Source organism: Mus musculus, chromosome 9 (assembly GCF_000001635.26).
Source record: "Mus musculus strain C57BL/6J chromosome 9, GRCm38.p6 C57BL/6J".
NCBI lineage: Eukaryota > Metazoa > Chordata > Mammalia > Rodentia > Muridae > Mus > Mus musculus.
Genome location: NC_000075.6, coordinates 108,823,123 through 108,836,124, shown reverse-complemented (window position 1 = coordinate 108,836,124; position 13,002 = coordinate 108,823,123). Strand labels below are relative to the sequence as shown.

Sequence of the window (13,002 nt, the reverse complement as noted above, 5' to 3'; positions counted from 1 at the left end):
AGTAAAGGGTAGGAGGGTATCAGATGTGGTACTTGGAGGGGTTCGAAGGAGCTGGACGAGGGGCGGGGTCAAATAAAGTAGAGGCGGGGTCAAATATAAAGTAGGTCTTGTTGGAAAGCGAAGAACAGCCCACCCTGGGGTCAGAGGTCAGACCTGGAAGAGGGTGAAGTCCAGTGAAACCATAAAGATATGGTGGCCCCTTCGGCCACCTGGCTCCTCCTGCAACTCCAGCCGAAGATCATGCCACCGGCCATCGCTGACAGTCATCTGGTCCAACAGGAGGTGGACAGTGTGGCCTGAGGCCCTATTTAGTGTCACAGACAGCAACCCTCGATCTAGCTGTGGGTGGAAATGCACAGCCCCGGGGTTAGATTGGGATGAGGCTGGTTGGGGAGATCAGAGGGTGTAGCAGTCAGGAATATGAGTTCAGAACAGTAGACACAAAGCTATACCTAATACACAGACAACTGGGAATATCATGTTGATATAGGTTAGGGCAAAGGCCAGAGCCAGGGGTTGTGGATTGGTTATAAGAAAGAACTATGTGCATGCCCTTGTATATGCAGAGAATGTTACAGTAGGGAGACAGTCAAGGTCCACGGTCCAGAGCATAGCCCAGTGTGTTAAGACATCTAGCAAAGAACTATGCTATATGACAAGTCCAAACCTAATTGTTGGGGAGCATCAAAGATTAGCAGAGAGGGTGAAATGAAGGATGGGAAGAACAGACACACCTTGCAGAGGAGCACGCTGTGTGGCCCAAGCTGTACTTGCATCAGGATCCCTTTTGTTGCCCGTGTCCGAAATGATAGTCCCAGGTACCATGGCACAGACACAGCCATGTCATTTCCAAAGTCCCAACTCAGTGTTCCATTGCCTTGGAAATGGTAGGGATGGGCCATTGCTGAGGAGATAGAGAAATAGGGTTATAGATTCTACCCCCAAGAACCTACCTCACTCACCCTGTACGGCCCTCCTGCCCCGTGATGTCCACTCACTGAGTCGACAGTCTTTGCCACCAAAGCCCACAGGACAATCACAGCTGAAGCCACCCCAGCGCTCGGAGCAGAAGCCATTGTTCTTGCAGGGGCCTGAGGCACAAAAGTGTGACTTGGCCTGGCAGCCTGGAGAGAAGGGGACAAAGAAGATAGGAGAACCCGGGGTGAGGGACCTGAGTGCTAGGAAGGATGTTTGCGTCCAGAGGCGCTGGAAGTGACCACGGCTTCATCCTCAGGGTTTCAGGAAGTAGTCAGAGGGAGAATAAGGCCCTACAGGCTGGACTACAGTATGGATTTTGCCATCTAATACCGGATTGGGGTCAGATGTAGAGGCATCCCATGCAACCCTCCACCTCTTCCTTATGACGGAGACAGGGACACGAATGGAAAAAAGCAGAAACTTTGAAGGCCTACCTGCCATAGTGCCGTTGTTTGCAACAAAGGCTGCCATGTCCATTCGGCGGCCATCAATGTGCAAGTCTCGCATGCAGCCAATGAAGTCCTTGTGGGACACAGGGAAGTTCTCGGGAAGGTTGGGGACACCCCCCAAGAGCAGAGGGCCCGTCAGGTCCAGGGACCTGGGGGTCAGGAGCCTGGGTCATTGGTGGGTCTAGAGCCAGAGTAGGGGTTGCTCCTGGGGGCCACAGGAAGTTGGGGACAGCACTAAAGGATGGATGATTAGGTAAGGGTGGCAAGGCCAGCCTAGGAGAAGAGTTCAGAGTGCAGTGGAGAAGATGATGGGAAGATGATCTGGGGAAGGGTGGGCTACTTGAAGGCTATGATGAAGAGTAAGGCATTCAGGTGGCTGGGGTTGGGGTGGAGAAGAGGGATTGAAGGGGTGAGGTGATTCAATAGCCTTAGGGTCTGCTTATGAGATGTATGCACTAGAAGCAATGTGTGACATGACAGACTTCAGGAGTGTAGACATCTTAGAGGATGGAATGTCCAGGGACGTTTTCTAAGGACTCAGTGGAAACCAGATGCCAGGGATGGAATATAAGATTAGAAGCTAGGCTGAATAGGCTTCCAGGGTCTTTGAGGCGTTTGGTAGGCTATGTGAAGGGTCTGGGTGGACTCTGGTAGGCAGAGATGAGGATCGGGGGTGGGGGCCTCACTTCTTGGAGCTTGTTTGCACACCAGCAGCTGCACACGAGTAGTTGCCAATCTCGGCACCGAACTGCAGAGCCACAGCCACGTTGCAGTCATCCACGCTCAACACGGCCACCTTGTCCTTTGACGGGCCCTGAGCACCCCCTAGGGCATCTGTCCGGGGCTAAAGACCAAGTGCACCGATCAGCAATGCCCCTGTGGTGATTCCTAGGAAGAATTCAGCATCCCGGCTCCTCTCTACACCCCGCCCATATTATGTCAGGGGTGATGACCACCTTGTTGTAGTATCTCAGATGCACTGTATGCCATTGTCCGTCACTCAGGCCTCCTGGAACTGTGGGGCTGACCACTGTGTTGGATTCACCTGTGGGGAATATGCATGTGGGATGTTGTCTGGAGTTCTGCAGTGGCACCTTCCTACCCCATTTACATAGGTACAGATGCTCTTGGGATCATGCCGAATGAATAACTGGATCACCACATCCCCTGGTGGCCATACTGGCTGAACTACAGTGTCCTTGAACATAGGGCAAACTTAGGAGAGACAGGAGAAACACCAAGAGATGGACCTTCCCTGAGGAAGATGGCTGGTTCTCACTGCCATCTGTTTGGCACTGAAGAGTGTGTTCAGAAGCTCAGTGAGGGACACCTGAGAGGATTCATGCATTGACTTTGCCACCCATCCCAGGAACACATGCACCTACTCACTGTCACAAAAATCCAAGGGAGCACCCACCCGTGGAATATGTAAGCCGCACTTGGCCAGCCACAAGCTCTAGAGCCAAAAAGTCATGCTTCTCGTTCAGGCGCCCGTTGTAGAAGAGTAGCCCGCTGGGTTGCACAGTTGCAAACCTGAGTGAAGTGGAGTGGGACCATTAGGATCAGACATCTCACACCCTCCATTTGAGAATCCACTCAAGCTGAGACAAAAGAATAGTGTGGGAGATGCCAGTGCAATGACCCTAAGGTACCCCAGCAGGGGTCAGGAAGGAGGACGGTGTCCAGTGAGAACCTCAGGACCTGGCAGCCAGCAATCTGGGTCAGGGTCACGTAGGTAAGGACAGTGGAAAAACGTGCACTAACGACACGGGGCGGGCACCTACGAGAGGGAGAGCGTGAGGTGGAAGCGCTGTCGAAGGCCGCGGAACATGACGAAGGAACTGGGAGGAAAGGAGCGTGCGGCCACCTCACAGCGTGGACCCTCGAAAGCGCCGCCCGCGGGGCACTGGCAGCGAAAGCCGCCATTGGGTGCGTTGGTGCAGGTGCCCCCGTTGCGGCAGACACCCGGCACGCAGCGTCCAGCTTCAGTGTCCAGCTCGCAGTCTTCCCCTGCAGGGCGGGACCGTCAGAGGATGGCCCGCCCACACCCCTACCTCTCTAGAGGGCGGGGCTTCTAAGTCCATCCCACTCGGCCTCTGAATGGTTGAGCTGTCTGTGGGCACGCCCTCATATCGTCTTATCTCCTCCGTGGCCCGCCCACAGCCTCATTGCCCCCGCCCCGCTCTGCTCTGGCCCTCCCCTAGCTCATCTTGCTTAGGGCTTCTATTACTCCGAACTTTTAAGTTTTCCGAGAGCAGTGTTCAGCCCCGCCTCTAGCCTGTCCCGGTAGCCTCAGAAAAGATGCCGGCTGCTCACTCGCATTCCCTCCGCTAAGCTTCGCCAGGACTTCAGCACTGCACCCGACTTACCGGTGAAGCGCGGGCGGCACACACAGGTGTAGCCTCCCTCGCGCCGCGCGCACGCGCCGCCATTGCGACAAGGGTTCGAGTAACAGAGGTCGAGCTCTGTCTCACAGAAGTCTCCCGTGAAGCCAGGAGGGCAGCGGCAGCGCAAACCCGCGATGGGCTGGATGGGTCGGAAGAGCGTGGAGGTCGAGGCCAAGAAGGGCGCGGAGGAGTCAAAGCGGAGCACTGACACGCATTTCATGTAGTTCTCGCAGGGCTCGCGCAGGCACACGTTGTCGTCAAAGGGCAGCACGTCGAGCAGCGAGCGGGCCGCCAGGGCGGCACGGCGCACATACAGTTGCTCCTGTAGCTCCTCCGAGCTGAACCAGGGCCCTGCAGCGCCTGCCCCAGCCCCACGAGGTGCCAGCGCTGAGAAGCTCACGTTGAGCACGGTGCCCCCCACATCCGTGTCGTTCTGGATGTTGAAGATGAAAACGTCCTCGGTTGGTGTTGCAAGCACTGCAGCCACGCCTTCAAGAAAATGACCCAGCAGCGGTGACAGGAAGCGCTCTTGCCACATGTTCTCCAGGCGAACAGTCAAGCTATTGGCCAGCAACTCCTCCGTGATGATGACCACACGCAGAACACACTGGGCTGTAACACTATGCAGGCCATCTGCAGGAATGGGCAGGGACAGTGATCAGTTTCGGGTCAGTAGCTGCCTCTCCTTGGGACACAAGGGATCTGGAGCTAGTAATATCTAGACCTCTGAATCAACAGACTGACCCCTAACAAGGCACAAGTGAGGCTGGGGCTTAGAAATCACCACTGTCCCAGCTTCAGGGTACCCACAAGCTGCTGCTGGCATCCCCAAAATAGGGAGAGGCTGAAATCCGTAGTTGACCCAACTCAGGTCTGGCCTTTAGCACCAGCGAGCTCCACCAGCCCCGCCCCCACAATTACCCAATAGTAAGTCAGTCAAGGAATACACAAGAAGTTCCATAATTGCTCAGTAATCCATACTCCTAGTCATTGTGATCAATAAGCTACCTTCACTCAGGATACAAGGAGAAGCCAGGACCACTAGCCATCCATTCCTAGCTCCCCATCTTCCCTCAGTGTAGTAGAAACAGAAGGACACCCCTGACAAGAAACAATGGGGTTGGGGGAGGCCAGGCATGTGGTGATACACACCTTTAATCCCAGCATTTGGGAGACAGAGGGAGGCAGATCAGAGTTTGAGGCCAGCCTGGTCTATAGGGTGAGTTCAAGCCAGAGCTACATAGTGAGTGAGACCAGTCTCAAAAAACAAGAGCAAACAAACAAAACAAAGGAGGAAGAGGAAAGAAAGAAAAAAGATAAAAGAAAGAAAGAGACAAGGATGTGTTTTTGGAGGTGTTACAGATCTATCTTTGGCCAGAAAACTGCTCTCCCATGACACTGGATGAAATCCTGGACCAGTGAATGCTCAGTGGATTTCTCCAGAACTCTGGACCAGCAAGCTCCAGGAATATCAGGGACCTTGATGTCTACCCACACTCTGGGTCCTCTTTAGCATGCTTTAGTTAGCAAACTGCCTAACACTCCGGACTTGGGTTTTGTGACTTCAGAGTCCATTCTGAGATGAGAGTTTTGTTGACCTCAGATCTAGTGTGTGCTGGTTGGTCCAGAAAGGTTGGTTGTTGAGAGATCTGAGAATAAACTAAGAATGTGTCTTTGCTGAGGTGCCGGAAGTCCCCATCCCCCATCTGGGACAGAAAAGGTTCTCCAAGCCTCTGGCACCTTTAGAAGGTGGGACTTCAAGAGCATTTTCCACCTTGTGAAAGCCCAGGGAAAAGAAGGCCATTGGATTTCTGGACATTTTCCCATAGGAAAGGACCTTGGACTGCTCTTTGGAAAGCAAGGTGGGCCGACTTCCTGCACAACTTTCTTGAGGCTGCCAAAGTAAGCTGCTCTTCCTGGCCACTGAAGTAAGTGAGGGGCCAACAAGACCCAAAATAACCTTATCTAAAACATAGGCATGAAATAAACAACCTGACATTCTGGCTTCTCCTAGAAAGACACAAGCATCAAAAATAAAAATAAAAATCTCTGTTCCCTCCCCCTTTAAAGAGAGCAGAGCAATCCCTTTAGGAACTGTTATTTGCTGTTCTTAGATGCCTCAGAACCTTTAGGGTTCTGTAAAGACTGTCCAAGAACCTAAATAGAATCTCTGAGGTCTTACTGGGTACGAGAACTCATCACTTTGGGATTCTGTTTGAACCCTGACAAGTTAAGATTGTTAGGTTACTTGCCTACCCAGCACCCCTCACCTGTTACAGTTACCAGCATGGAGGCCACTAGTGGGCGGTTGTTGTCCAACTTCCTGCTGAGTCGAAGCTCCCCACTGGTCCGGTTGACCACCAGCAGCTGCAGTTCATTGCCCCTCTCAAAGGAGTAAAAGAGGTGGTCAGAGACATCCGGGTCATAAGCTGGGATTCGCCCAATGATGCCTGAGGGGAAAGTGTCGGAGCGGTTGGATACATAGTTGTTAAAGAGAATCTGGAAGTTGTTCAGCACAGGGCTGTTGTCATTCTGGTCGACTAGGCGCACATGTACAGTGGCCCGGCTGACCAGAGGAGCAGATGTGGCCTGCACCACAATCACATATTCCTGACGAGCCTCATAATCCAGGTCAATGAGTGCTGTGAGCTCTCCAGAGAAGATATCCATTTGGAACAACTCGGGGATGTTCCCTTCCACAATCTGGTACATTATATGAGCGTTGGGGCCATCATCGGGGTCCACTGCGGTGATCTGAGCCACCACGGATCCTACGATGCTGTTCTCCTTCACCCTCACTTCAAACTCCTCAGCTGGGAAGACGGGTGCGTTGTCGTTTACGTCCTGTACAGTCACCTGGATGCTGACTGGAGTCCTCAGTGGGGGCACACCACGGTCCACTGCGTAGGCAGTCAGCTCATACACTGGCACTGCTTCCCGGTCCAGTCGCCTCACAGTCCTGACAATGCCAGAGGTGGGCTCAATGGTAAAATCCCCATCCCCGTCTTCCCCATTCTGGAAAGTGTACTGGACGCGGCCATTGGCATGGGCATCCCTGTCAGTGGCTGAGATCTGCAGGACACTAGTGAAAGGTGGCGCATCCTCGGAGACCAGGCCTGTATAGTGAGAGGCCACAAACTGAGGAGCATTGTCATTCACATCATTTACCATTACCTCCACGTAGGTGGTATCTGCTTTCTGTGGTATACCATTGTCCCGAGCGGTTATGGCCAGTGTATAGGTCACTTGGTCCTCATAGTCCAATGGAGCTTGCAGCGTAATGGCCCCAGAGTCAGCATCAATTCGGAACTGGGGCAGGTTGTCTTCCAGAAGGTAGGTGATGCGGGCATTTTCACCTACGTCATCATCAGAAGCACTGATGACCACCACAGTGCTACCCACTGGGCGGTCTTCATTCATGCTCACCGAGTAGTGGGCACTTTGAAAGACAGGCCTGTGTGTGTTGGCATCTGTGATGTTGATATGCACATAGCAGTGGTCATGAAGGGCACGATCAGATGCAGTAAGCACCAGCTTGAAGTAGCGTTCCTGCTTGTAATCCAGCGGCAGAGCCAGTGTCACCAGGCCCACACCACCCTGGGTGCTGATGGCAAATCGGTTCCGAGTGTTGCCACCCGTGATTTGGTAGCTGATGGCGCTGTTAGCATCTCGATCTACCGCAGTCACACTGACCACACTGGTGCCTACAGCTGCGTCCTCATTGAGCCGAAGGTGGTACTCTTTCATGGTGAACTCAGGCCGATTGTCATTGACATCCAACACAGTTACGGTGACACTGGCTGAAGCAGAGAGTGGGGGTGAACCATGGTCTCGAGCCTCCACACCAAAAAAGTAATGTTCCACAGATTCACGGTCCAGGGGACCGCTCACAGAGACCCAGCCAGTGGCACTGTTTATCACAAAGGGTGTGTCTGATGCCACACCAGTTAGAGAATACTCTAACCTGGAGTTCTCCCCATGATCTGCATCCACTGCTTGAATGTGAATTACTGAGTGACCCAGGGGTGCATTTTCCAAAACAGAGACCTGAAAGGGTGTGCTGACAAAGATAGGAGCATGGTCATTGATGTCTACCACCTGGATGCTTGCCAGGCCCGTGTTGTTGGACAAAGGTGGCCGGCCTGCATCTTGTGCCCGGATTCGCAAAGCGTACTCTCTCTCTGCCTCAAAGTCCAGGGGTGCCATTACCTGTATCTCACCCGTGAGACTGTCGATGGCAAAATGGCCCCGGCTGTTGCCGCTGATAATGTTATAATGCACCAAACCATTGGCATCCTTGTCCTTGTCCGTGGCCGTGACACGTAGCACCACCGTGTGAGGGCGCACATCCTCACGCACCTGTGCCACATAGCGCTTCTCGCTGAACTGGGGCGCATTATCATTCTCATCCAGCACAGTTATGTGCACTCGCACGGTGGCTGAACGTGGCCCAGGCTCCTGGCCCTGGTCACTAGCCTCTACTACTAGCTCATAGCTTTCCATGTGTTCCCTGTCCACGCGGCCACTGGTGCTGATAAGACCCGAACGTGGATCAATCTCGAAAGCAGCGGCGGCTGCGGTGCGCACAGCTGGCGATCCCACGAAGCGGTAGCGCAGGTTGGCGTTAGGTGGCGCGTCGCCGTCGGTGGCACGCAACTGCAGGATGGGGTAACCTTCTTCCACATTCTCACGAAGTGTTTCCCGATACTGGGCTTGCTCAAACACTGGCGCGTGATCGTTGCGGTCAGCTACTGTCACCGCCACCATGGTGGTAGCTGAGAGGCGCGGTGAGCCGTGGTCCTGTGCTGTTACTCGAAGGTAGTGGCGTTCCATACTCTCACGATCCAGAGCGGCAGCCGTGCGGATGAGGCCACTCTGAGGATCAATACTGAAAAGCTCCAGCGAGCGGCTGTTCATGAGCGCCGCCAGCGAGTAGATGAGGCGCCCGGCCTCGCCTGGGTCCGGGTCTTGTGCCACCACGCGCAGTACTGATGTGCCCGCTGCCTCATTTTCAGGTACCAGTGTCTGGTAGTTGTATTGAGGAAACTGCGGGTGGCGGTTTGCAGCACGACGAGGACGAGCCTGGTTAGTTGAGAGTATTTGCTTGGCTTCAGGACCAGTCGGAAACCCGGGAGGGCGCGGCCCAGGGCGCTCAAAGAGGAAACGGCGGCGGAAGAGACCGCGGGAGCGCATGCGCCCGGGAGCTGTCCGAGACTCGCGAGGTGCTGAACCCGGCGTAGGAGCTGTCCTCACAGCACGTGGTGCTGAATCCTCCCCCAGGCCAGATCCTAAAGAGCCGGGGAGGCAGTCCCGCCGAAAGGGTCCCCTGTCCACTGTGGAAGTCGCGGATCTCTCACCCTGACCCTTGTGTCCTGGCTCCCACAGCTTCCCGCAGCAGCGAGAGGTTTCCACTCTTTTGCGGATGCTTCTCCTAGCATTACGCTGGAAGGCCACTGGCCTGGAGCCATCAGGCTGAGCCAGAAGTTCTGAAGGGTGAGGAGAGCTGTTCCTCAGATCAGAATCCCCTGGGGACAGAGCATCGAGTGGCAGGCTACCTCTTCGTAAAGGCCCTGTCCGCCCACAAGAGGAGATCTCTGGGTGCCAACATAACAGATACCCTGGACCCTGACCTGCCTCTTGCTCGCGACTACCCAATGCCTGGACCACCACCTCCGCGTTTGGTTGCTCAGGGGCCCCTCGACCATTCCGGGCGTTTTGCCTACCTACTCGGAGCCTCATGAAGACAGGCTCCCTGACCCCCAGGCCAGGATCTCCATCTTCCCAGACGCCGGGAGATTCGGGACAAAGAGCTACGGCTCCACTGCCGATTTGCGCTCTTGGCCCAGTAGTAGTAGCAACCCCTGGGTCCCAGTCCTGGTCCCCACCGCCCCCCAGCTCCTCCCGGCTAAAAGGGAACAAAGAGAGGAGAAGGAGCAGTAGTACCGGGGTCGACGGTCCCGGGAGACCCCACCATAGAGGCCGCCTCGCCATCACCCCCGCCTCCCGTCACGGCCTCCGCCGCCCCCCGCCCGGGTCCGGGCCTTGGGCCCGCCCCGCTGCTCTGGCCCCCTCCTGGGCCCCTGCCGCCGCCCCGGCCCTCCGCCCCTCTGCCCGTCGCTCCGCGCCGCCACTGCTCTCTGGGCACCATCTACTCCGCGGCCAGAGCCCCTTTGGCATACGGCCCCGGCTTTTGCCGCCCCCACCACAGCATCCCCGACGCCGCTGCCGCCTCCCGACGCTCCAACATGGCTCCCGGCCGCTCCGATGGTTTGCTCCACCTCCGCCCCGATGCCCCAAACCTGGTGGTACAGCCCGTCGCGCATGGCAGTTCTGGCGACTGAAGCCGTTACCGCCATCTTTATTGAGAACAGAAGTGCTGCCCACGGTGCTGAACGGAGCTGGGAGTTTCTCCGCTACTCTGCCACCGCCCTCCCTCTCATCCTAGTGCGCTATTCCAGCGTGGCTTCCTAGTCTTTCTTCAGACCGAGAATCTCGTCTCCCTTTAGAGCGCTAGTTCCGAGCCCTAACACCCATTTTGGTTTGAAAATGTGCTGTCATCGGTCTGGGAAGGGTTACCATATAGAATCCTGGGACTGTGAAAATAATGGCCAGACACCGGCCTGGTTCAAACAATAGCGTTAACTGTTTATTAACAAGTTTAACTTATGAGAAACATGTCGCAAAAATCTCCTTGTTTGCTCCTACAGAACAGGATCTGAAAACGACCCTTCTGAGACAGGAAGAGAAGCCAACTCTTCTCCGCCACGAGAGTCACTAGCGGTCTCCCAGACTTGGGAGAGACACCACGTCTCTCTAGGCTATGGTTCTTTCCAGTGTTCTGAGATGCCACGTGGAACCCAGGGTTGTACAACTGTGGACCCAGCTTCCTCAGATCTCCGCCCCCTCGCCTGCGACAACTGCATCCTTTAACCCCTTGAAGAACCCGACAGAAGCTCAGTTCTCCCTAGTCCTGGTCCAGTCTAGCTTTCCGTCCAACTCCTGGCACGCGCGCATCTCAACCAACCAATAGCTAGATGTGGCGCAACAGACGTCACAGAATCCTAGAGAAAGGCGGCGCATTCCAATTAGAGTGTCATTGTTTCTATTGGCACAATGGGAGACCCCGCCCCTCTCGGAGGACTCCATTGTATGCGGGAGGTAGGAGGGCCTCGCGGGTTCCACGCTAGCCAGCAGAAATAATCCAAAAGACGCGCTATATTGATCAGCCTCCAAACTTGGCATCGGTGATGAGCTGCAACGCAAGGTGCAGGGGACTCATTCATTCTGACACCGAGACAGGAGTCAGGCCTAGGACCCCAGAACATTGCCCTGGGTGCGGTTCCCCCGGCTGAGTGGTTACTACTTCAAACAGTCCAAGAACTCCTGGCCAAGACCTCTGGCCCGCCCCCAAATGGTAGCTATGACATCACCAGCAACCAATCAACGCATTCTCTCGCTCCTGGGTTTCTTTGCTTCGGGGAGGTTTGGCTCACTCGGGTTGCACTGGACGAGGCTGCTGTGATCTGACCCATGGGTATCAGCTGTAGTGTTTGGGGTCGTTAAGTCTTAAGACTCAAGTCAGAGTTCCGTGACAGATACACCATTTGTGCGTGTAGGTGGACTATGTACAGCGGCACTAAAGAAAGTACTCCGTAGGATTGTAGTTCCTGACTAGAGAAGAGAGGAGCGGGACCTGGTTTTGAAGCGCCCGCCGCTCTGTGGGTCCACAGACTAGCTAGTGGAAAGCGCAAATCTCAGGTTGAACAAGGAGGAAACCAGCTGGAATCACAGAGGAGACCCCTGAATGACCTTAGGGATCTGGACTTCCGGTACGAGTTGCCTGAGCAGCACTTTTAGGATGCCATCCCGGCTCTTGCCGCGTGGGCAGATGTGTTAAGTAAGGCACCTTGGCTGAGGGAAATCGTTCCGTTTTCCCCTCATGCAGGGCTGGTGACTGGCCTCCACCTTTGACGTCTCCGTGGCGTCTACTAGAGACGACATTCGAGGCGGCTGCGGGCGTGAGACTGTCTCCCACTTTTCCCCCGTTTGTGGCTGCTGTTGGTAAGCCGTTCCCTCACCTTGTTTTCTCACATATCCTCACTTCTGTGTCCAACCCACAGTAGTCGCTCCCAATGCACTTCCTGGAAAGAGAAAAATGAGGAGCCTAAAGGAGGTTCAGCTGGTGAAGGTGCTTGGTGTCCAAGCTTGAACGCCCGAGTTTGATCCCTGGATCCCATGTAAGAGTGGAAGACCGACCCCACAAAGTTGTCCTCTGACAACCATCCACACTTTCAAATGAAATGCTGTTGGTTCCTCCCTCTGCTTCCAAGACCAGCTTTGTCCCTACCTCCTAGGAACAAGTAAGACCTCCAGGTGGCCTTCTCAATAGTTCCAATTGCAGGGTCTACGCAGGTCTCAGAGACGCAGATTTGATGTGAGGCAAGACCAGACAGTAGTGATGAGAGCTTCACGGGACCTATCTTTTCTGTTAGAATTTCCTTGTAGAATGTGTGCACATTCTGCACATCAAGGCCCTGAGCTCAATCCCCAGCACCATAAACAAAAGAGAGACTCTGGTCTTGATGTGGGGTCACAGACCTTTAATCCTAGCACCCAAGAGACAGAGACTGGTAGATCTCTGAGTTTGGGACCAGCCTTCGCTACATAGTAAGATCCTGTCTCAAAACAAAACAAGCACACATAGAATACTGGCTGTATCTCCTCAGCTTTTCACTGGGCTATAACCAAACTCAAAGTAGAACATACTATATCTCACATGTGGAGCTGTTGAGGACTGCTGTGGAAAAACACATAATTGTGTTAATTGGTCTCATTTTACATGCATGGCCACAGCGTTAGTATGTTAGAGGACCTAGGCAATCAGTGTGGTAGGGCAAGAAAACCAATTGAAAAGAATATGGAGGTTAAGATGGAAAAATCGTGTCCACAGTCAATATGATTGTGTAAGTAAAAAAAAAATCCAAAGAAAGGGTGAGCACTTAGTGGAGTGCTTGCTTCTGTCTGAAGCCCTGGGGTAGATCCTCAGCCCTGAACACACCAGCTGTAGCAGGCAGGCCTGGGATCCTAGCACTCAGGAGGTAGAGGAAGGACGGTCAGAAGTTCAAGGTCTTCAGACACAGAGTTACCTGAGGGCCTGTTCTAAAAATAAAATTTAAAAATCCAAGGGA

At 54.3% G+C, this 13,002-nt stretch overlaps 1 protein-coding gene and 1 long non-coding RNA gene across 10 annotated transcripts in view; one reads left to right on the top strand and one right to left on the bottom strand.

The window, feature by feature from the left end:
• Positions 1-10,102, bottom strand: part of Celsr3 (cadherin, EGF LAG seven-pass G-type receptor 3) — a 26,947-nt gene extending 16,845 nt beyond the window's left edge. For 2 of the 9 annotated variants that reach the window (XM_006511622.2, XM_006511623.2), the window contains exons 1-10: positions 6,085-10,093; positions 3,797-4,447; positions 3,212-3,437; positions 2,845-2,960; positions 2,384-2,472; positions 2,114-2,271; positions 1,413-1,576; positions 999-1,124; positions 735-904; positions 154-339 (exon numbers count right to left, since the gene is read on the bottom strand). In XM_006511622.2, the coding sequence (XP_006511685.1) occupies positions 154-339; positions 735-904; positions 999-1,124; positions 1,413-1,576; positions 2,114-2,271; positions 2,384-2,472; positions 2,845-2,960; positions 3,212-3,437; positions 3,797-4,447; positions 6,085-9,805 (5,607 nt within the window). In that variant the 5' untranslated portion in view covers positions 9,806-10,093. Of the gene's footprint in view, positions 1-153; positions 340-734; positions 905-998; positions 1,125-1,412; positions 1,577-2,113; positions 2,272-2,383; positions 2,473-2,844; positions 2,961-3,211; positions 3,438-3,796; positions 4,448-6,084 lie in introns of all 9 variants that reach the window. The other 7 variants (NM_001359572.1, NM_001359573.1, XR_379754.2 and 4 more) reach the window with 6 other exon arrangements.
• On the top strand, positions 10,005-13,002 carry Gm35025. Its single transcript, XR_871161.3, has 2 exons — positions 10,005-11,643; positions 11,760-13,002. It is a non-coding gene; the product is annotated as a predicted gene, 35025 (long non-coding RNA).